Source organism: Cucumis melo, chromosome 4 (assembly GCF_025177605.1).
Source record: "Cucumis melo cultivar AY chromosome 4, USDA_Cmelo_AY_1.0, whole genome shotgun sequence".
Lineage (NCBI taxonomy): Eukaryota > Viridiplantae > Streptophyta > Magnoliopsida > Cucurbitales > Cucurbitaceae > Cucumis > Cucumis melo.
Genome location: NC_066860.1, coordinates 29,032,869 through 29,054,402, shown reverse-complemented (window position 1 = coordinate 29,054,402; position 21,534 = coordinate 29,032,869). Strand labels below are relative to the sequence as shown.

The following is a 21,534-nucleotide window of genomic DNA, read 5'->3' as shown; positions in this document are numbered from 1 at the left end:
GATCAGACAAGATGTTCCGTGAAATTAATCAAAGTTTGGTAAGCTAGCTCGAAAAAAGAAAGAAAGATTACCGGTGATGACACATGAAAAGACAAGGGTAGATAAATTCAATGTTGCAATTTCATTTCGTCAAATTAGTATAAAGTTATTTCTATCGAAATTTTCTAGCTCAAATAAAAATTAAAAGAAATATTCTACAAGAAACTTATCTGAGAAGAAAATATGGATCAAAACCTTCCCAGATTGCCTCATGTCCATGTTCTGGGATATTGTGATCTCTATTAACATCTATGGCTTCTTTGTGTATTCTAATCACTAACAAATATAGATTAGATATCAGAGGATTCCTAAGAAAAGGATTAATAATCTTACCAATTTCGACGACCTCAGTGACGAAAGGCTGCATAGTAACAACCTTGGATTTGCCATTTACGATACAGTTTGAAATGGCACAGAAGCCAAGCAAATTTGTATAAAGTGGAAGAAATGCATCTTTGTGGTTGCCTGCACCACCTATCCAATCAAATCCACTATGTTTACTCATATACTCATCTGAAAATCTGATCAACTGATGGAAAAATCTCTTTCTCAAGCTAACCAAATAGTTCATGAACCATTGGGTGTCCCATAAGGCAATTAGTCTAGAACTTGAAAGCTTCTCCATGTGAAAACAACAGGTCTGACAGATCAATAACTTTTCTTCGTGATGGTTATCAATTTCCTTATCGAACACTCTTCTGACTGGGTCTGCTGGCGATATGGTATAATTTGCTGTGTTCAACACCCAGTTTGCAAGGTAATCAAAGTACAGAACCCAGTGGCCGAATATAGACGATAGGTACTCAAAACTTGATCCAATAACTTGCTCCACTTGGTTTGGAACATCGGAGCTTGTCGTAGTTCTTTCCAAGCGAAAACACTTCTGCACATCAGCTGCTAGCCTTTTCCTGATGTCATCGTCTTCATCCTCCAAAAGCATAATACATGTAGACCACATATTAAGGATTTGATGAGCATACATATTTGCATACTCTCTGTGTTCACAATGGGAGTTAGCAGTAGCCTGAGGGATTTGGTTATCGAACACATAATCACCAAAAATTTCTGCTTGTTCTAGCAAACCTGAGGCTATAATAGAATCTGCAGCGGCCGTACGCATATTTACAGGCTCTGATGCAGCACTATGTTGCTCGATCAGGTCTGTGAATAGGGTAATACAAGAGTGGTATTTGTCCAAGTTATTTGATATTCTACCATTTGGGGACTCTATCGTTGTGGCATCAGAAACAATGCAGGCCGAATATTGCACAGCAAGGCGCTTTATGCACGTTCCCATGCAACGGATGGTGTTTTCCCTAGTTTTTGCATGTCTTGTGAGCTTATACAAGGAGATCAACTTATCCCAAAACTGCAACACAGATTCACAATCCATCTTACCAATATAAACTACGTCTTCAGCGCATTCCTCATTCCCAAACTTCTGAAACTGAGACATATTCCAAGCAAAAAGATTCTTTAATATGTAGTATAGACATCTATAATTCTTCTCCAATGACAAAAGCTCTGTCAATAAGGATTGGAGGTTTGTTTTAATCCACTGATCAACAGTCCTAATCTCATGACAACTCAAGTCATACGACCCAGCAGAATATTTTGTTGATTTCAGAAATTTAAATAGCCATTTCATTGTTGAAAGTCGAACTTCGTAGCATGGATCTTGTAATGAGCGGATTAGCCTTTCTTGAAGTTGTGAAAAAGAGTAATCCCTGAGAGTGCCTGGCACATCTTCATCAGACTGAGATCTTTGTGACTTCTGAAGAGCTGCATTGTCTTCTTCATCAAATGGTTGAAGTACACAATTGAAATAGCAAATAGCAGCTTGTTGCCGAAGTTCTGCTAGTGTTGGATCATAATATGACAGTTTGTGGGAGGTTTCCACATCTAAGCATTCAGTAGATAGATCCAAAAGTAGGTTGCGGATGATATAGAAACTTTTGCTTCTCGGGCATGTTCTTACAATACTCAGCATATGACCTAGGACTTGTAACATAGAGGTACTAAGAATTGGACAGGAGCAATGACTAGTCCTAGCCATCCATGAGCAATGTGCAAGAACCTCCACCAAGTCATTAAGAATCCGGCGTTTCTTTGAAATATCTCCAAGATTTCTACAATTTGTGTCCAGAAGGGATATCAACTGCAACAAGATTCCATGGATCCGATTATACGAAGTATGTTGAGTGGTTGCAGTTGCAAGTAAGATGCTTGATTCACAACCCATCGTTGTGTTGTCATCAACCGGCAACCCAGATGCTATATTGAGGATGACTGATGGTAAGTTCTCATTGGACACCAGGCCTGTTAATGCTCTAGATGCAAGAATACGAATCCGTAGATTGCTTTGAGAAGAACACTTCCTGATGAATGGCATGAAGAGAAATGGATCCAGGTCATCCCCAGCTTCACTTGCAATCGTAGAAGGCTTAAGCCTGGACAGAAGAATTAGCATAGGACATAAGCTTGGGTGCACAACTTTTGCTAGATTGAATTTTGAATCTCCAGAACATCCATCATCAAGAGATTCAGTAGCCACTTCCAATTCCTCCAATAGAAATCGATGCAATGCCGGATACCTGTTCGCAATAAAATTTCATTAGATTCCTCTAACATAACTTGTGAATGAATAGTAATATCCCGATGAAACAAGAACCATCAATATAAATAAATTGAAATTTACAATTTTCCGAATAAGAGCCATCTGGTGCAAGGAAACTACCAAGTTAAATACTCAGTAAGATCCTGGAGAACTGTCTAGGCATCGCACTTTGCAAGGTGCTAGTATAGTGCAGGACAGCAACACAAAAAAAACATCTTTAAAATTAAAGCTAAGCCAACAAAATTCGTCTGGTGAGCGGACAATAAACTTTAAGATGAACATCCTGATTGGCCTATCCCTCGTGCCACATTGCCACTTCATGCGAAAAAATAAAACTTATCACCAATTAATCCAGTTAGAAGACTATTTATCCTCTCTTTTATTTTTTCTGTTCTAATGAATTTATATTTCAGGATAAAAATGATCATTAATAATCCTTAATTTTTCAACTCAATGGATCAAATATGTAATTATAACTTTAAAAAATTTAGTGACAAAGAAACAAAATCACCATAGTTAAGGGACTAAATTATTAATTTAACCAAATATTAACCATGGCTTCAAGGAATGTTGAACACTATTTTGAAACATTTTGACAGAGAAATAGGCATTTTTTTAAGGACAGAACAGATAACATTTTACAAAAGTTTCAGGGCATGTGAACTATACTGCTCAAGGATTTGTAAAATATTAGTTTTTTTTCTTTTTTTTTTTTTTATAATTAAAAAAACTCCTTTCATTGAGCAAGAATGAAAAAATACACAGGCCAAGAAATCTCACAAAAGGAAAAATATTAGGAACATTCAACCTATAAGTCGGAGTAAAGGACATAGTTGTGGTTTACAAAGTCAAGCTACTAGTTTTATATAGGTGGGGCCTTTTATTTATATAGAACAATGTACCAAGATGAATCTAAAAGCTACAAACTTTGGAAGAGAGAATCAAATATGAACCCTAATAAAAGAAATACCTTATTTTCCACCGTACCACAGACCCCTTCTATTCCTACTCTTAATTGCTTTCTACCCATCTACTTGCTAGTTTCATACTCTTCAGTGTTAGTTTTATTTCTTTGGAAAAATAAACTATGGATCACAATTCACATGAACATGAACATAAATACATTTTCGAGCATTGGACAAAAATTTATATATCATTGAAGGCAATGCAACTAACATAGCTCCAAAAGCAAGACTTGATAATATGATTCATAGAAATGACAAAAAGACACCTCAATCAGCAGTGCTTTCTCTTGAAAGAAATGAAACTACCACATTTAATGCATTATAGAAGAAACAATGAGCTCTCCAATTTCCGAATTTATTCAACTCCAAGAACCGAAGGAAAAGGTCATACTGACTTCATTATAACGTTTTTAAGCCCAGAAAAATACATTATTGATATTCTTAGTAATTGTACCAAATCTATCATTAAGACACTCATACATCATGTGATGGGACTTCAGACTACATGCAAATCTTACAATGTTAAAATAGTTTCTCTCTACCAATGAAATTTTGCAGTTCAAATCTGACATCAAAGATATCGTACCTGTGAAAAAATTCAAGTCCAGTTAATGCTCGACGAGCTGATTCTCGTTTGTGAACATTGAGAAATCCTATCATCCGCCGAACTAAAGCAGTGTATGCCAAGCAAGCACTGTTACGCACCTCCCAGTAAGGAGAAGAGAAAGAACGAATACAAACAATTATAGCTTGAGCAGAGAAACCAGATGTGTCAGTTGCTAGGTTGGTATCATTGAAAGCAGCTCTAAGGACATTGAATGCATGAACTGTTGGAATGACTCCTTCATCGCGAATTTTAGAGGCTTTTTCACTTGGATAATTCTCGTGGGTTGAAATAGGTTTTGTGTCTTGGCTTAACCCTGTGGATGGTAACTTAGAGAAGTTGCTGTTTTTACAGTCTCTTTCAATTGGATTCTGCAGCAACCTCTCGGCTACATCTATGAGCCACTTCAGAGCTCTTGGTAGAAGCTTCTTGGGGGAACCTTCTGGTTCTGCTAGAAACAGAGCGATAAAGGCAGCTGGAATACCAGCGCTTCTCCTCAATAAATCATCAACTGTCTGGCCCCTTGCAGTTGTTCTTTCCATTAGCTGGTCCATCCAGGATTCTGTTAACTTACAAAGTCTAAAAGGAAAATTTTTAGAATATTTGAAAGACGGTGATAAAAAATAGGTGTGCAAAAGTAGAATGTTTATTAAGAATTAAACCAGAGACTTCATGAGTATTGAAAATTTTGCCTCAAGACTTAAAATAAATAATGCAACTCTTAGTTTCTGTTAAAAATTGAACAATCATTAATATGAAGGAAAAAAAATCACAAAATGATGAACCACGATGGGATCCTAATACACGATTAGCCTTCAGAGGAAGAAGACACTAGAGCTGGAAACAAAATTATTTGAAATTCAAATCACAAAAAATTCTAAAATATATATTATAATAAATTTATAATTTAATTATCAATGTGAAAAGAATTAAAAGAATAAGTCCACTTTGGTTCATATAATTTAAATATATCAATTTATCCAACATTGTAACTAGTTTTCTAATTTAAAAATAAAATTTGTCAAACACCATTTTACTTCCTTCCGCAGGTGATTTTTCAAAAAGCAAAGTTGAAAGCAATTATTTTAAAAGCTAGAGCAACCTCAAACGAAGCCTTATCCAAAGCTTGTTTTCTTGATTTGTTAGAGTTCAGTATTTTGTTGAAATTGAAGGATCTTGAGAAATTTTGCTAAAATGGGTGAATTATTGGGTGATTTCAGCATAAGTTGAATTGAGGGTAAAACTTGAAACATTGATCCAAATGTATGGTTCAATTCAATTAAATTGAGAGTCCAGGATAAAAATCAATCAACCTTACGAAGTTTAAGAGTAAAATTTGAATTTTCACAAATCTTTGAATTTTTCCCAAAGCATAAAGACAAGACACTAAAAGACTTAATATTAAAAGTAGAGCAAAACAATTATTTTCCCTTCCATCTAGAAGAATAAAATATAGGAGGAGAAAGCTTCAACTCTTGCAAAAAGTATTAAAGAAACATACCTTTGGTCATCTGAACAAAGTAAACGGTTGCAAAGAGCAGTAAATCCAGCCCTTGTTTTATCAATCGCACCATTGTGTTTCATTTTCAAAAGAACTTCCAAAAAGTGATCCCCAATAACTTTAAGTTGTTTTACATCAAGTACTTCCTCTTGTCTTGGCATAATGGAATCGTTGGGATCAAATTCAATTGAATCAGAAGCAGCAGGCAATGGAACTTTCCTTGTGATTGTTCCCAGAAGAAGACTAACCTGTAAATGGCCAAATAGAAAGAGATGAAGAGATATATCCATCACGAACAAATGATCCAAGCTACCACGAATAGATTAAATATAATTTCCTACTAGATATCGTTGATTACTATGGAAGTTAAAAAAAGTCGGTCCAATTTGTTAGATGTACTCCTTGCTAATCATAAGTAAGAAATTCTGGGCCGTAAAGGAGAAAAGCAGAATTAACGTGAAAAGACTGCCAGATGAATAAATTGGAGCCGAAGGCAAAGTACCTCTTTCATGGCAAGCCAACAGCCAACCATCACAATCTGTTCTGATGTTCTTGAATTGTCTGTAGTTTTTTCCTTACTGTCTTCCAGCTCAGACAAGGATGTGGACACATTAGTCTCATCTGGAACATCCAGCACAAAGGCATCATCATCAACCATGTCACCCATATCTTCAGGAAGATGCCAGGCATCTGCCGAAACCACCCAGAGTGCCAGGGAAGTTATTCGCATCACAAGCTCCAAAAGCTTTTCCAGTAGACTTCTCATCTCCGATATACTAGACAGCACAACATCTGAATTCCAATCCAGCTCCTCAAAAGAATACCGCAAAGTGAGCAACACACCATGAACAAAGCTGTTTTTGCAGGCTTCAGAGAGGTTCATCTCTCCCTCAGTTACAGAGACATTCAACCAATCAATCAAAGATTTCAAATACTCTGATACAGGATGGTTTGATTTACATATCTCCTCGCGCACATTTGGTAATTTATTTAGGGAATCTAAGCAAACAACAGTATCTGAAGCTCTGACTATCCAACCTAAATCCAAAACGTACTTTCTGAATACAAGCCTTAAAGCTAATGCTCCAGCATCACTTTCTCTGACACGTGAGCTGCAAACTAACACTTTTGCCCATTTGATTACTTTTCCAACCATATATTCACTAGAAATGCCAGGAAGTGGAGTAGGAAAGTGCAGCAATATACGGAAAGAGTTTTCTCTGAGTCTATCCCAACTATCAATGATTGATCCAACTAACAAAAGAACCGAATCAGGTAAAGTAATTCCTTCATTATAGGGAAGGAGAAGAGTTTCATTAGACTTTTCTTTAGAAGGAACAATTGACCAAACGTTAAGCATTACTAAAAATAGATCCATCGCCATTATTTTTCTCCGGTAAGGTGCAGAAGGATAGCATGAGAAAAACAGAAAGCAACTTAACCACTTCATAAATTGAAAAAGATCATCCGCTCTGCCAGCTACAATTTGCTCACTTCCATTTGGCATATAGCTTTCACTATTGCAACAAGAAGCAAGTGGTATCCAGTTACCTAGCTTGAATTTTCTCTCCAAAGCTGTTCGTACTCGAGAAAAGAACTTCCTAAACAAGCTACTCCACTTCATCTGGAAAGCTGTAGAGGTACACCTCATGTTCAATGGTATTGCTTTCTTCAACAAAGTAAGTTCTAAATGTGATGGCAGACTAGAAGTTTTAGGGTTTAAGAAAAGAAATTCTGCAGCATCCACACGAAGCGTCTCATCAACATGTGTTAACGCCAATAAAAGCCACTCAACAAGGATTTCGACCTTTACTCCCTTGACAGAGACAAGAGCATAACGACTAAAATATTCTATTTCATGAAAAGATTGCTGCTCTAAGCTGGGTTTCTCTAGCCAATCAATGTCTCCTTCAATTAAAGCAAGTGAACGGGATACTTTGAGCAATGAAATAAAAATGGCAACTTTCTGTTCAACTCTCAGTTCCATACTACCCTGATTAATACTAGGATAGAGAATTCCATTGTCACGTGAACTAGGCCAAACTGAGATAAAAGCAAGCATAGGGAATATACTATCTAGGTCAACTTCAAACAATACCGGAAGAGCATAAGTGTTCAAATTTGATCTAAGCTTTGATATTCCAGAACCAAGTCCATGAAGAACGGGTGGCAAGCAATGGCCTCTGTAGAGTGCATACCCACCTTCAATACCATCACTGCTCCAGCACTCATCACGCAGATGCTCAAGGAAACACTTCAAAAAGGAAGTGGCAGCACAGCACACATCATCATCAATATATGCTTGCACAGTTTCTGAAAGCAGGGAAGGGCTCATATCTAACAATGCCTTTGCACCCAACCTTTTGGTCAAAGAAGCTAAAGGAACATATCTTCCTTTACAGCGAGAACCCAAACGAAGAATATCAAAAGCAATTTTCCGCAAGTACAACTTTATTTTCTCGCTACCCTCTGACCAGCAAAGCGACGATTGAATCTCTAAAAATAGATCAAAGATGAGATGCACCTGTTTGACAGTTTGACTTAAAGGATCGTCCAAGTTAGTCCACATAATGCTTAGTATTCGACTTCCCATCTCCTCAGGGAGCGGATCATAACTACAAGATGTATCAGTAAGATTACTAACTAAAGAAGTTTTTATTTGTTGTAAACATATCTGCAGTACAGTCAATGAATGGAAGTTAAAATGGCTATCAGTAGGATTTTCACAATAGTTACACAGCTCTGGCAAAATACCATCGTAAAGTATCGTTTTGACAGAGTTGCCGCTATTTAGACAACCTGGATGGCCATTCGAATCTCCCTCCACCATGGAAAATTGTATATTGAGCACAGGTCTTGGAATTGCTGTCAGAATCCCCCTGATCAAACAGAGTCTACTTAACACTGAAAAAGTTCGAATTTCAGCACAGACATTCGCTTGATGAGGAACCTTCCCAACAGTATTCCTAAATTCACTATCATACTTCAAAAATGAAATGTGGTTAGTTTGTTCAAGAATTCCGTAAAAAATGAGCACCCCAAGTTCTTCGAAGTTGAGGCAAACTTGCAGAGAAGCACAGAAACTCACCCCAGCTGCCACATAACAATCCCTTGAAAAAGCCAAAGATTTTAGAATGCTTAAAATGGAACTCAAAATCATCCTCAGAACATCAGAATCCTCCTGGAACTTTGCAGGAAATCGCTGGAGCAAGTAATACAAGCAAGACAAAGCCTCTTGACACTGTTCCATAATAATTGGCGAAGGCCTAGCAGACTCATTGGTTTCCTTAACCACATAGTCCAAGCTAGAGACAATATCCCGAGCAACCAAAAGGGCGCAATCTTTAATAACATCCACTAAGTATCCCAATTTGGGCATACCCATTACCGATAAAGCCACTCTCGACACACAGAACCGCTTCTCTCCACCTTGTAGCACACCACTATGCTTCTCACAGAGATCCCTGAAACATTCTCCCAAAGGGTCCTGAAATTTACGGCTTTTGGCCAAAGTGGAAACAAGGGTTCGATGCAAAGGCTGAGAATTCTCAAAGAACAAAACCTCCAAGTAAAACCGCGCGGCTTTGAACACGGAATCCTCGTCTCCATTGGCCAATAACTCGGAGAAAGCGGAAGCGACTTTCTTGGCGTGGTTTACTTGAGCGTAAACGGAGTTCAAGGATACAAGTTGGAGTAATTCAGTGAAGAACTTAGAAGAGGATCGAAAAGAATTGAGAGAATCGACAAAGGAGTTGGGGAAAACAATTGCACTGTAGGTATATCGGTGGCGATGCTGAAGAACTCGCCATTTAGCAGACATTGATACGATGATTCGGAGTTGGGAAACCTTTTCTCTCTCCTCCGCTGAAAGCTCTTGTTATTAGAGAGAGAGGAGGAGGAGGGCGAGAGAAGAAGAGAGAAAATGGCGGCCGGAATAGTTTCTTATATTAGGGCTGCTATGAGCTTAATTTTCAAAACAATCAAAGTTTTGTCTTTTTAGAACAAGTAAGAGATTAGGGATTATTTGAACGATCTAAAAAAATTAGGCCAAAATGTTATTGGATTTGGTTTGTAAGGTAAAATTTTCCTCTTTCTAGATCTTTTTCCCTTTTTCCGTAATTTTTTTTTTTGTCTCTTTTTTATATTTCATTATTGACAATGACAATGCTCTCTTTCTTTTAATTATTTTTGATGATATTAATAATGACAATGAACAAAGATGTTCTTTCTTTCATTGACAACGTGTAATGATTAACCAAAGATGTGTTTTCTTCCATTGATGATGTGTGATGATTTTATCGACAATAAATAGAATCTTTTCAAATGCTAAACTAACCGAGAATAAAGAGTAAGAGGCAAGAAAGTGAGTAAAAACTAGAAAATAACTGAAAAATGAACTAGATTTTGAACAACATGAAAATGTAAACTAGAACTAAAACAAAAATGAGAAAAGAATAATAAAGGATTGAATGAAAAAAGTCCGATGATGCTAGCAAAAAGTTAGGAAGCTTTATTTTAGAAAAATATTACAGTCATCTGTATAAGATTCAAGTCTTCGAATTTAAACCTATCGATGACTACATTTTGTTTAAATTATAATTTCAATATCTAAGCTTGTCTAACTATAATTGAAGTCTTAGTTAATAACCATATGTTTTGTAGTTTTTGAATAGAATCAATTTTGAGACGACAAGTGCTATAATCAATTTTGAGACAAGAATACTTGTCTTAGCCTACAGGCTCATATACAAAATTATAAATGAAACATAAAAATAATTTTATAAATTGATTGATAGTTCTCATTTTGAACGTTGCTGACTTATAAACCGCTAGAAAATTTGGAGGGTTATTCAAGTAGAGAACATTTTGGTCAAGACATTACTGACCTAAAAAGATCATGTGTCTATCTGTATTCCCATTTAAATCATACTATATACTAGATTAACTTAGACCCCAAAACCGCATTCATCCTTACTCACAAATTAGGATATGCAAGCCAAGATCCACCAAACTTTCAAAAATTTGATATTGGGGTACTGAAAATGATGAGCTCTAGAATTTTCTAAGATTTCATCTCCATTCATTTGTTGACTTAGGGCTTAAGAGAGTCTTCAATTACTTATTGTTAACATGAGTGCGTCCATTGTAACAAAACCTAACACAAGGGCAGCCATTGGAATATATATTAAAACTTGATAAAAAAAAAATGAAATTCTAGTGGAAGACTTGGCTTTTACTAAGTGTGTTTTTACCATAAGAAAAGAAAATTACCCTTGAACATGAAAGGACTCGCAAACGCTCCCAATGATAGAGGTTGCACCAAAAGTTCAAACCAAGTGGCAATCTAATCATTCATAAAAATCCAAGAGAATACAATGTACAAGTCTGCTTCCAGACCTTCTTTGTGGGAATATCACCTAAACCTTCAGAAACTACCTTTCACTTTTGGATTCCATATCCTAGTGAAACCAGTAGAGCATAATCAGCAAAAAGAAGCCATAAGATCAAAAGTGTAAAGGGAAACGAGAGCTGGGCAATAGAGAGATGACAGTTCATCTAACCAACCCAAGCCTGCGGCAATTCAATGGTAACATTTCAACTCATGAAAGTTATAACAATGAGCCCGTAGTATAAAGTTTTGGACACATTAAGGGCAATCGTAAATTCTTCAAAGTTCAGGCAAGATAACGGTACAGTTTTCTATCTTCTTTGTCCCTCTCCAAAAACTCCCTCTCAATAAGAGATTCAATTCGTTTTTTAATCACAACGGGGTTGGGAAGAAACCTTGATTGCAGCTGCTTTGTGACTTCAGTGACAATGTTATTATGATCCAATACACGTCTTGCCTTCATTATTCTGACTATTGCTGCCTCGATCTGTGGTTTCCGGTCTTCCTCTACCCTCTGTCGTGTTTCCTGGTTTTCTGGCTCGGATTCCCTCTGTGCAACTACAGTACCGATTTTCACCTTGTATAACTTGCTCGTGAATTTGTCGTTGAAGAAAAATGCATCATCTTCAGCGATGTCCTTACTCATCGGCTCCTTCCGGAGCACATTCCGTCCTTTCACACAGGCTAATGACTGTAGACATCTTTTCAAGTCTACGGCTGGAATCTCTGTAGCTTGCTCAATGTCTCTATAACTCAAACGATCGGCATTGTTGAACAGCATTAGCACGCACATTTGATATGTTGAAACATTCAACTCATGCTTCTGGCCCTTGCCAAAAGTTGCTTTCAGATCGGCTGACCCCATATTCGTTTGCCAAGATAATCTACGGCCAGTATGTGTCCCAAGGTAGTAGCTTTTAAATTTTTCACATATCCCAAGAATCTCTGGAGGAAGGTTGCAAGTTGTGCTGGCTTGAGTTGGCCATGAACCTGTAGTCAGGACCTGCACAACTAGTGTTGGACCTTCTCCTAACTCAGCACCAAATCTTGCATAGAAACCCTGCATCGTATCCTGAGATGTTTTCATATCAGTGAACATACCCTCCAACTTAGAGGTAAATTGGTACCCACACTCTGTTTTGAGCTTAACAATCAAACTTCTTTCAGCGTCGTCAGACACGGTTTTTCCGGACAGAAGCCTCTTGGCCAAATGTTGCTTGTAATATTTCTCAAATACATCTTTCTCTTGAAGGTAACGGAAAAGCATCATAACCTTATCTAGCACAATTTCTATATCCTCCTCACTAACCCCTCTCAATCCTCTGCGAAGCTTGTCATCCACAAACAAAGAGATAAATTCTGGAGATCGAGCATTCAGGTTGATAAAATATTCAAACGAGGAATTCAAGGCATTTTGGAACGTCTTGTCATTGTTGAATGCCAAGCTGATAACCTTGTCATATTTATCCTTCAAATCAAGAAGTCGCTGCACATAGTCCACAGGATCCTTTATCCTATCAGGATCTGTCACCAGCTGCTTACCTGTATCACGGATGTAAGATGTCATGACATCTCTTACAATAGAGAGCCCATTAGGTACACGTCGAAACAAGTTATACATTCTGCCCAAATCTTCATATTTATCATCAACAAACATATTTACTAAGCCTGAGTTTTCCATATGGACTAATCTTTGCATGTGACTTTCTATCATCTCTTTTTCCACCACGCTGGTTATCTTCGGTTCACTTCTAGCATCTAAGTAATGAGACACCCTTTCTATTTCTTCATTCAAGCGTCTCTCAGCCTTTTTAAGATAATCCCCACAGTCACAAGACTCAATAAATTGCTGAGACTCGAGACGATAAAAATCTGCAGAGACATCAAGAAAATGCTTTTCGAAGTCTTCTTGGTAAACAGAAGAACCTAAATCCATAAGCATCTTTATAATGTTCCTCATTAAACCCCTGTTTATAACTTCACCACTCCTTTCCATATGCACAAGTTCAAGAAGAGTATCTCGGAGCCTGGTCTGGGTTTTGCTAGAGTGGATAACAACGTCCCTCCATAGATTCAAACCAAGCTCATGAACAGGCGTTTTGTGAGTGCTTGGGATGAAAGTTCTATCCATGTACATCAATATGTCTCGGATCATTTGCAAAGCCTTGTTGTGATCTGCCCATTTTCTGTTCAATTCTACCAAAAAAAGTTCTCCTTGAGCTGCTTCAATTCCTTTAGATATTTCTTTCAGATGAAATGACATCGTGTTCACAAGCCCAGAGTAAAGTTTTTCCCCAAATTTGTGCAGCACCATATTATAAGCGTTCCTAAATGTACAAGATGCTTGATCATCAGGAAAGAAAAAATATTTTTACATGACTGCCAGAAACACTAAAAAAAAGGCTTGAAAGTAATAAAATAAACAGGTTTGGAGGTTCCTACTAGGCTATAGCAGTAAAATACTTTTCAAGTTAAAAAATAAAAAATAAAGTTGAAAATGTATGAGAAGGTAGTTAAAAAAGTCACAAACTAGCTGATAGTGTAGCTTCCACCACAAACTGTTGAAGCCATTTTACTGCACCGTCAAAATGTAAAGAACTTAATTTGAGCAAGAAGCTTTGAAGCTAATGCATTACATTGAATAATGATCCGAAACTGGAACAATTTTTTTCTTAATTCATACAGTGGTGAATTAATAATCCAATGTACACTAAAAAATCCAAAGAGAGACAGAGACCATGAAGAATAATTATAAGCAGATCTACATGGTGCCAATTGAACATCTTCATTTGACATTTCAGCCATAAAAGATGCAAAAGGATGTTCAAAAACTAATTTTAGTTGTGCACAAAGAAGAGTGCATCCTCCTACCTTCCACTTAGAGCATTACACGATTACACGACGAGGATAGCCTTGAGCAAAAAATAAAGATTAGCAGATTTGTTAAAGTTTACATGCTTCAATTAGAATATATCTGACAACATGATTATGGGTGTGATGATAACTATCACAAACAAGTTCACAGTTGGACCAGCGGGATTATCTTACAAGCATACAGCATATAGATGTGTTAGAGGCTTGGAGCAGCAGGTATGATAGCATAAATGCTAATAGGAAGGTTATTAGGGATATGTTAGAAATTAGTGAGGAAAGTTCTCTCCCTTTTCCAGCAATCTCTAATCTAAAACAACTTTGTGTCTGTTTCATGGTAGATTCTCGAGAATCTCTCCTTAAGAGGGATTCTTTTACTGATGTTTTTTCTTTGGTTACTCCACCCACGACTCTCAACCTCATATCTTATTTTGATAAGCTCAACTTCATATTTATCATCCACTATTAATCTCCATAGCAAGTTTTGTCCAAGGAAAATCCCAACTCTAACTAGCTGCAAAAGAAATATTCATTTTCTTCCCATTATCAAGACAGGGACCACCTTCCACTCTGCTTCTAAAGAGACCCTTGCAACTGAGGTGGCACCCTTCTTCTGCAACCATTTTAGCTCAAATAAAGTTTCTGAACTTCTCTTTCCAAGAGAATTGCTCCCTTTGTAGCCATTTGTAACAAACAAAAGACTGCACAATTATCAAAATATTTTGTTTTATCATTTTGAGTTCAGCATTAAGGGGTGGGAGATTAAAACGCCTGACCCCTTGGTCAAGACATATGCCTTGACCAGTTGTGTTATTCTCAGATTGACATATTAAAAGATTTTGGAAGAGAACCCTAAGAAAGAACCACATTATTTTGATTACTGAAACCAATTCGATACTAACTATAACATAAAAAAGAATGATAATAACAAAAAATAGCATGTATGCAGAGATAAGTAATTGCAAACAATATCAAAAGACATAAAATAATCACTTTTTTATAAAAACAACTTTCATTGAGAAAAAATGAAAGAAAACTTAATATGCTTCAAGTAGAAACTGCACAGAATCACATTTCGGTAGCTTACAGCAACACACTTCCTTCACAAAAAAAAAAATATATATATATATATACATATAGCAATTTAAAAAACAAAAGCAAAAGTGTAGAAATTCAAGATGGGACCATGAATTGGGGAAAATGTGGAACTGCTTGGTGGTTTTTCTGTATGTAGCTATGTCAGCTGCAAATTGTAATCTGTAGACGGATTAAAGATCATGGTAACTACTACCAAGCGAAGTTTGGTCTTTGGTGAGGTTTCATGTTTCTTTTTTGGCTTCAGTCTCAAATGCTTTTTGTAATTACTCTCTAGGCAATATCTTATCTAGTTGGAAATCCTTTCTTTAGTAGGTTTTCTGTGAGCTTGTTTTTTGTTTGCCCTAGCATTCTTTCATTCTTTTCCTCAATGAAAGCAGTTGTTTCTATATATATAAAGATCATAGTAACTACTATAACCATATCTTGACGCTTAGTAAGTTGAAACAATGGTACTAATCTGTTTGGTTCAAAGGGGATAACAGATCAGCAGAATCAAAAAATTTAGTTGTATATACATACCTTTTCAGAAATTGCACTTTCAAACATAGGGATGAAAAAATACAAGGGCATACAAAAAGACAAACCCACAAAAGAAAAAGGAGTCCAACCCTACCAAAAGACTCCAATTCAAAAGGACAAGACCAAGCTCATGATTAAAAGAAGGCCTAGACACCTAGTGGCTAATGGCCAAACGAAATCATTAAACTTATCCACCACCCAAACTTCTTCCACCTCTCTAAAAATTTTGTTATTTCTTAAGCCAAATTCCCCACAAAACTACAAACAAGTTAACTTTCCACAAAACTTCATTTCAAAATCACCTCCTCGAGATGAACCCTGCCATCTCTATTCCAAACCCAACAAACATCGAACAATCTCAACAAGAAACTTCAACGGCAGTGAGTTACAATCCCAAAACAAATGATTCAAGCCCTCCTCGCACCTCTTACCGATAATACACCATTGCAGGAACAAAATATAATTGATTGAAGAGATCCATCAATCATGGCCCCAAACATGGCAGGACTAGGAGTGCTTGCAGTGAAGGATGTAGTTTAAGCTGAAGGTGATTTGAGAAAAGCTGCGTTGAAACACCATAAGAATGCTTTGGTGGGAGAATTGCCAAACCAAGCCACTAACTTCAATTTCGATTCAGCAATATCCAGCATTGATAGGACCATGGAAGAAAGAGCTCAGTATAGTACCTCCTGCTTACTTGCCTTTGCTCCATGAGCAATATTTTGAGTACAGATATCTGGAGGAATGGAAGTAATGAAACTACAACATGCACAAAAACTACAATAAATTTGTAAATACAAGAATTTGCTCAACCAAGCGAAGGTAGATAATGAAACAAACTCGCAAAGTGCATGACGTGTCATTGACCTTTCCATTAACAAGGAAAAAGCTACAACCAATTCCAACGTTTAGCCTAATGTTTGAAAGTGTGTTAGATGTGCCATCCAATATCTCATATAGATGCTAATCTGCAAAGGCATTGAATAGCTTACGCACACAAATCTTTAGAAGAATAGAATCATAGGCGAGTAGGACTAGTGGTAAAAAAGGAGACAGTCTCAATAAATGACTAAAAAGTCATAGGTTCAATACATGGGAACTACCTACCTAGGAATTAATTTCCAACGAGTTTCCTTGACACCCAAATGTCGTATAGTCAGGCGAGTTGTCCCGAGAGATTATTTAAGGTGCACATAAGGCAATCCGAACACTCACGGAGATTAAAAAAAGAGTAGAACCATAAGAATAGCATGGAGAAGGAAAAACATGAATATAATGAAGTTGATAATGGTGATACACTGACCTATGCCATCCAATCCTATGTCTATTACTAACGACCTACCCCTAAACTTGAGGCCCATCATCTACAACATACTATATTTAATACAAAATGCGCTACAAATGGCTAGGTACATAGAATTATTGTTACATAGAACGGTAAGAACTTCATCTTAAAGTCCTTGTTCAAACTTTTCATCTCACAGCAAATACCAACCCACACCAATAGAAGTTTGACAAACCAAAAATGGATGAAGAATTGATTACTTAATTATGCACTATTTCTCAACCGTATTCTCTAATTTTTAGTTTTTACTATGCTGGAAACAAATGCTCCTTGCACATCTAATCGGGCTGACTTAGCAATACAACATCCAAGCCATTCATAGAGGAAGAGTTACAGTATAGATTTCTCACTATCGGGGAGAAGTGCTCTACTCACATCCCTAAAGCCAAAGAAAATTAAGACGTCGAAACCATCCCATTTATTGTGCACTGTACAAAATGACTGTCAAATACCAAATTCACTCAATCAACTTTGTGGTCGCACTAAAATTTCTAAGATTAACCTACGCAGTGGAAATCATCAATCAAAAGAGATGAGAGAATTAAGAATTATAGACATATTCTTTTTAGTTAAGTGAACAATTATAAAAAACGAAGGCATCCTAAATGAAGAAGGATTATATAAATAACTTATTATACCACTTGGTTCAACTAATACTCCAAGAACTTTCATTTAGGCTTATCAACCAGTTATTCAACTTCTCCTAAATAGCTGTGCCGTCATTAGGTAGAATAATGTCCTCGCCAATAGCAGATCTATTCAAGATCATCTCAGGCACATATATAAGAGATAGTTGCAAATAATTATCGAGCCCAAGTGCATAAAACAAAGGGTAATACGTAAGTCGCAACTTTTCCTCGTTTTGAAGCAAGGGCTCAAAGATGTAAAAGCACTAACAACTCTCTGAAACACATAGGCACGACAGAGGAAGTAATCTGAGAACAACAGCTAGAATACAGAACTGATGGCGAAAGTTGGAACCGTAACATGGTGTAGTATAGCAGTGAAATGAAAAGTAGGAGGAGAGGAAGCAACCTGTAAAGCTCTTCGAAGCTAAGACCGCTAGCGTTATGATTGTAAATCTCGTGAATTGCATGTTCCAAAATCTTCCAGGTCTTCTCAGCATATTTCGGATCCACCACGACCCGGTGTTTAAAGGCCTCTATCTGGAAATTCCTCTTCTTTTGGGCACTCATGGCTACCAAGGATCGGATCCCAGAAAACCCTTAATCTCGATTGGATGGGGGGGAGCGTTTGGAGGGAAACCCTAGGATTTTGAGGGAAAAAGGAATAAGCAGAGGATGATTGAAGAAGAATTGAGCAAAAGGGGGAAATGAAAAACAGAGAGAAATGGGGAATTGAAGGAAGGAAAGAAGATTGAAATGTTTATCTGAAGGATTTAAGAAGGGAGGCTGAAAGCAATAATTTGAAGAGGAAAAAGAAAGAAAGAAAGAAAGAAAGAAAGAAAGAAAGAATAGAACAAAAAAAAAAATTGGTTACTTTTAATTGAAATTATCCTTTTCTTCTCGACGTGGTTCTCTTTTTCCTCCAATTTTAACTTCCCAAAGCTTGGAAGGCTCAACTCTGGCTTTGCAACCGGGCCAATTTTGGGGCGGATTCATGTTGGATCACCACACCCCCTCTAACCCTTCTTATTTATTTGTTTAGGGTTATCTCGTGGCTGTGGTCAGAATGTGTGGCTACAAAAGCTATCAAAATCAAACGAGTTTAATAATATAAAAAAGATTCAAACATAAGCTTTTAACTTCATGTTTGTTTGATCTATTTGACTTTTAAAAGAGATACATCGTTTAATTTTTGAATTTTTAAGAAATAGTTTTAAATGTTTGTAAAGGAATTGTTCGGATGCTCCAATTTGGATCAACTTGAGTTGGATTGTTTGGATCACCAGCTTCAATCGAGTTGGTTGTTTGGCTTACCAACTTTACCCAACTCAATTGGTTAAAATAAGTTGTTCCACTCTCCTATGCTCGATGACCAACTTTACCCAACGTTTGTGACTATTGTTACTATAATTCCAATAACAATCATTGTTTACAACATGCTCTGATGACCTTTTTCTAGTAGCCAACTTGAGCGATCACTTTGTTGTCCGACTCCAACAGATACCAATTCTTGATCGATATATTTTTAAAAAAATATCATATATTAAAAAAGATTAGCAACAAAAGTGTTTTAAAATACAAAATTAAAATTATTTGTTTTAGTTAGGTTCTTTTACAGTAATTTAACATTAATAAAGTCACTTAAAATCCATATCAAAACCAAATAATCTATATATATAAAAACAGGTTGGAGAAAATGTAACCAAAACACATTAATATTTTTTATTTTAAAAAATTTCTATAAAAAGTATTTAAATGAAAAAGTACTTTAAAAGTTTTATTCTTTAGCCATTCAAACATGTCCCAAAATCATCTTTTTACGTTAAAAGAGGATCAAATGGAAAGTTTTAAAAATTAATTTTATTTGCAAAATAGATTATATCTAAGGCACAACTATTTGTACCAAAAATATCAGCCTAGTACTTAAAAAAAAAAAAAAAGAATCAACCTAGTAACTCAAAACTCCATGTTCAATAAATATTGAGATACAGTGCAGTCAAATATAGACCATATATTCAACTCAATAAACTATTATATAACCTAATGGACTATGATGATCCCATACCATTAAACCAACTTTATGTCTCAAATAACTCTTAAAAGTTGAAGTAAAACTAGTAGATTGTCGTTGGAACCTCACCATAATGAATCAAGTCATTGAGTTTCTCATTCACAAATGATGAAGCTCTTTCATGTCTACGAGTTACTAATCCTTCAAATTCTGAATGGCGAACTTGTCTTTCATTTATATCTAGGAAGAGATAATGAATTTGAATGTTTTGAAAGGAAGGTTCCTCATCATTCTATAAAAGTTACCCACATTTTGTGATCTAAATATTTATCATTCAAAAAATTCAATTGGTGATCGTAGTGATTCCAACAATGAGCATGTGACGGTTAACATCCATATCCATGTGAAATTATAGAAATGACAGACATCCCACACGTAGATTGTATCTCTCACTCTAGCTTTCCCATTTCCTATCTTGATCTTTTCTCTCTTTCGCTCTCCTCTCACTCTTGCTCTCTCTCACCCTCTTTAGCAAAAACCCACATATCCAACGTCTCAAAACGACTCATGTGTCCAACGCTCGATTAGACATCACTTTCCAACGATAATTAACTACAAATCTAATTGGTGAAAAATTCAATCTATCGACCCCTTTCTGCAAACAAACCCATGTTGTGATAGAAACCCACACATTTGATGCTTTGGGCAACCTCTTTGATCCCTTTTCAATAAGCTCACAACCTCTTCGATGAAAATATGAGCACAGTCAAACCTCTTTGCAACAAAAAGTGAAAAAATATCAAGAAGAACAAGAAGGCAGATAAAAATAAGGGCATTTTGATAATGTTGATTGACGATGATAATGCAAGCAAAAGCCCAACGTTCTTACGATGAAATTAAATGAGTGGGACGTGATCCATTCTGTACTTTTCTCTGAGACTTCTATTCATAGTTATGCATGTCAAGATAGAAAACCCCAATCACCAAAAGATTGTCATTAAATTAACATATATTCTCCAAAAGTAGCCATGTACTTATAAAATAGTCAAATAATGGCTTTACCTGTTTGCATGAACTTGTAGTAGGCTACTGACATTTAATGTTACGTACTATCAACCGACGATGTCCACCAAGTGCAAGTATGGGAGAGAATATTACTCAACAAATTATGCCTACGCTACAACAAATTACCACACTATCCTTGGGCACTACTCAACACAATAATGTTGGCACTAAACAAAAGTTACAAAATGAAAGAGGATGGGGTTCGTGTATAAATTTCACCCAAACCCATATAAATTGATGGTATAATAATAACAATCACGACCAGACTTCTTTTATCTGTTTTGAATAAAACCTTTTAGCCTTTCAAGATCAATGGGGCAAATATACTTGATATCTCAAGATCAATTTTAAATTTAAGTTTATAGTTATTTTATAAAAAAATCTTCAACAAATATAAATTATATTGTTTGATAAAGCTACCAAATAAAATAATAAAAATATATCCATTTTGGAAAGAAATTCAAATTACTAAAAATAGTTCAACTTATATTAATTATAAATTAAAGAATAATTGAAAAGGCATTTTAGGAAGATTTAGGTAATTTTACCACATTCTTGAATAGAAATTCTACAAAACAAATACGTAGTTATCCTCCTATATATCTTCAAATATTCTTACACAAACCAAACATCATCTTTTTTAAATTATTGGTTGACCCAAAAACCTTAAACGACTCGTGAGTAGAAGTAAATTTAATTATATATGTCATCTTAGTTTAGATCTTTTTATCGATCTAGAATCGAAGTTATCGAAGGTTCTTTCATCCTCGTAATCTTAGTTTGGAGTTGTAATTTGTAATTATTGTCTTTTAGTATTATTCCTTTAATTCATAGAGAATGTTACCTAAAATTTCAACATTAGAAAAATACAAAAAAGTGTCCAA

General features: G+C 36.0%; 2 protein-coding genes across 5 annotated transcripts; both read right to left on the bottom strand.

The window, feature by feature from the left end:
• Positions 1-102: 102 nt before the first annotated feature.
• On the bottom strand, positions 103-9,758 carry LOC103487009 (uncharacterized). The gene is made up of 4 exons (XM_008445195.3): positions 6,229-9,758; positions 5,727-5,974; positions 4,208-4,804; positions 103-2,633 (listed from the first exon to the last, which is right to left on the bottom strand). The coding sequence occupies exons 1-4, from the start codon at positions 9,544-9,546 to the stop codon at positions 206-208; spliced, it is 6,591 nt and encodes a 2,196-aa protein (XP_008443417.2). The 5' UTR covers positions 9,547-9,758; the 3' UTR covers positions 103-205.
• A 1,294-nt stretch (positions 9,759-11,052) lies between these two features.
• Positions 11,053-18,560, bottom strand: LOC103487010 (cullin-3A-like). 4 transcript variants are annotated; one of them, XM_051083911.1, is made up of 3 exons: positions 17,984-18,133; positions 16,035-16,339; positions 11,053-13,442 (listed from the first exon to the last, which is right to left on the bottom strand). In XM_051083911.1, the coding sequence occupies exons 2-3, from the start codon at positions 16,082-16,084 to the stop codon at positions 11,402-11,404; spliced, it is 2,091 nt and encodes a 696-aa protein (XP_050939868.1). In that variant the 5' UTR covers positions 16,085-16,339; positions 17,984-18,133; the 3' UTR covers positions 11,053-11,401. The 4 variants fall into 4 exon arrangements, with proteins under 4 accessions (XP_050939868.1, XP_050939867.1, XP_050939869.1 ...); XM_051083910.1 differs by having other exon boundaries at positions 16,035-16,362; positions 17,984-18,123; XM_051083912.1 differs by lacking the exon at positions 17,984-18,133 and adding an exon at positions 16,711-17,964.
• Positions 18,561-21,534: the final 2,974 nt, after the last annotated feature.

Coding starts and splice junctions, on each gene's coding strand:
- LOC103487010 (XM_008445197.2), bottom strand. CDS start 18,144: ATGAGTGCCCAAAAGAAGAGGAATTTCCAGATAGAGGCCTTTAAACAC. Junction 13,443..17,983: donor AGCTTCGAAGAGCTTTACAG/GTTGCTTCCTCT, acceptor TTGTACATTTAG/GAACGCTTATAATATGGTGC.
- LOC103487009 (XM_008445195.3), bottom strand. CDS start 9,546: ATGTCTGCTAAATGGCGAGTTCTTCAGCATCGCCACCGATATACCTAC. Junction 4,805..5,726: donor CTTTGTTCAGATGACCAAAG/GTATGTTTCTTT, acceptor TTTTCCTTTTAG/ACTTTGTAAGTTAACAGAAT. Junction 2,634..4,207: donor GGACTTGAATTTTTTCACAG/GTACGATATCTT, acceptor TATTGCGAACAG/GTATCCGGCATTGCATCGAT.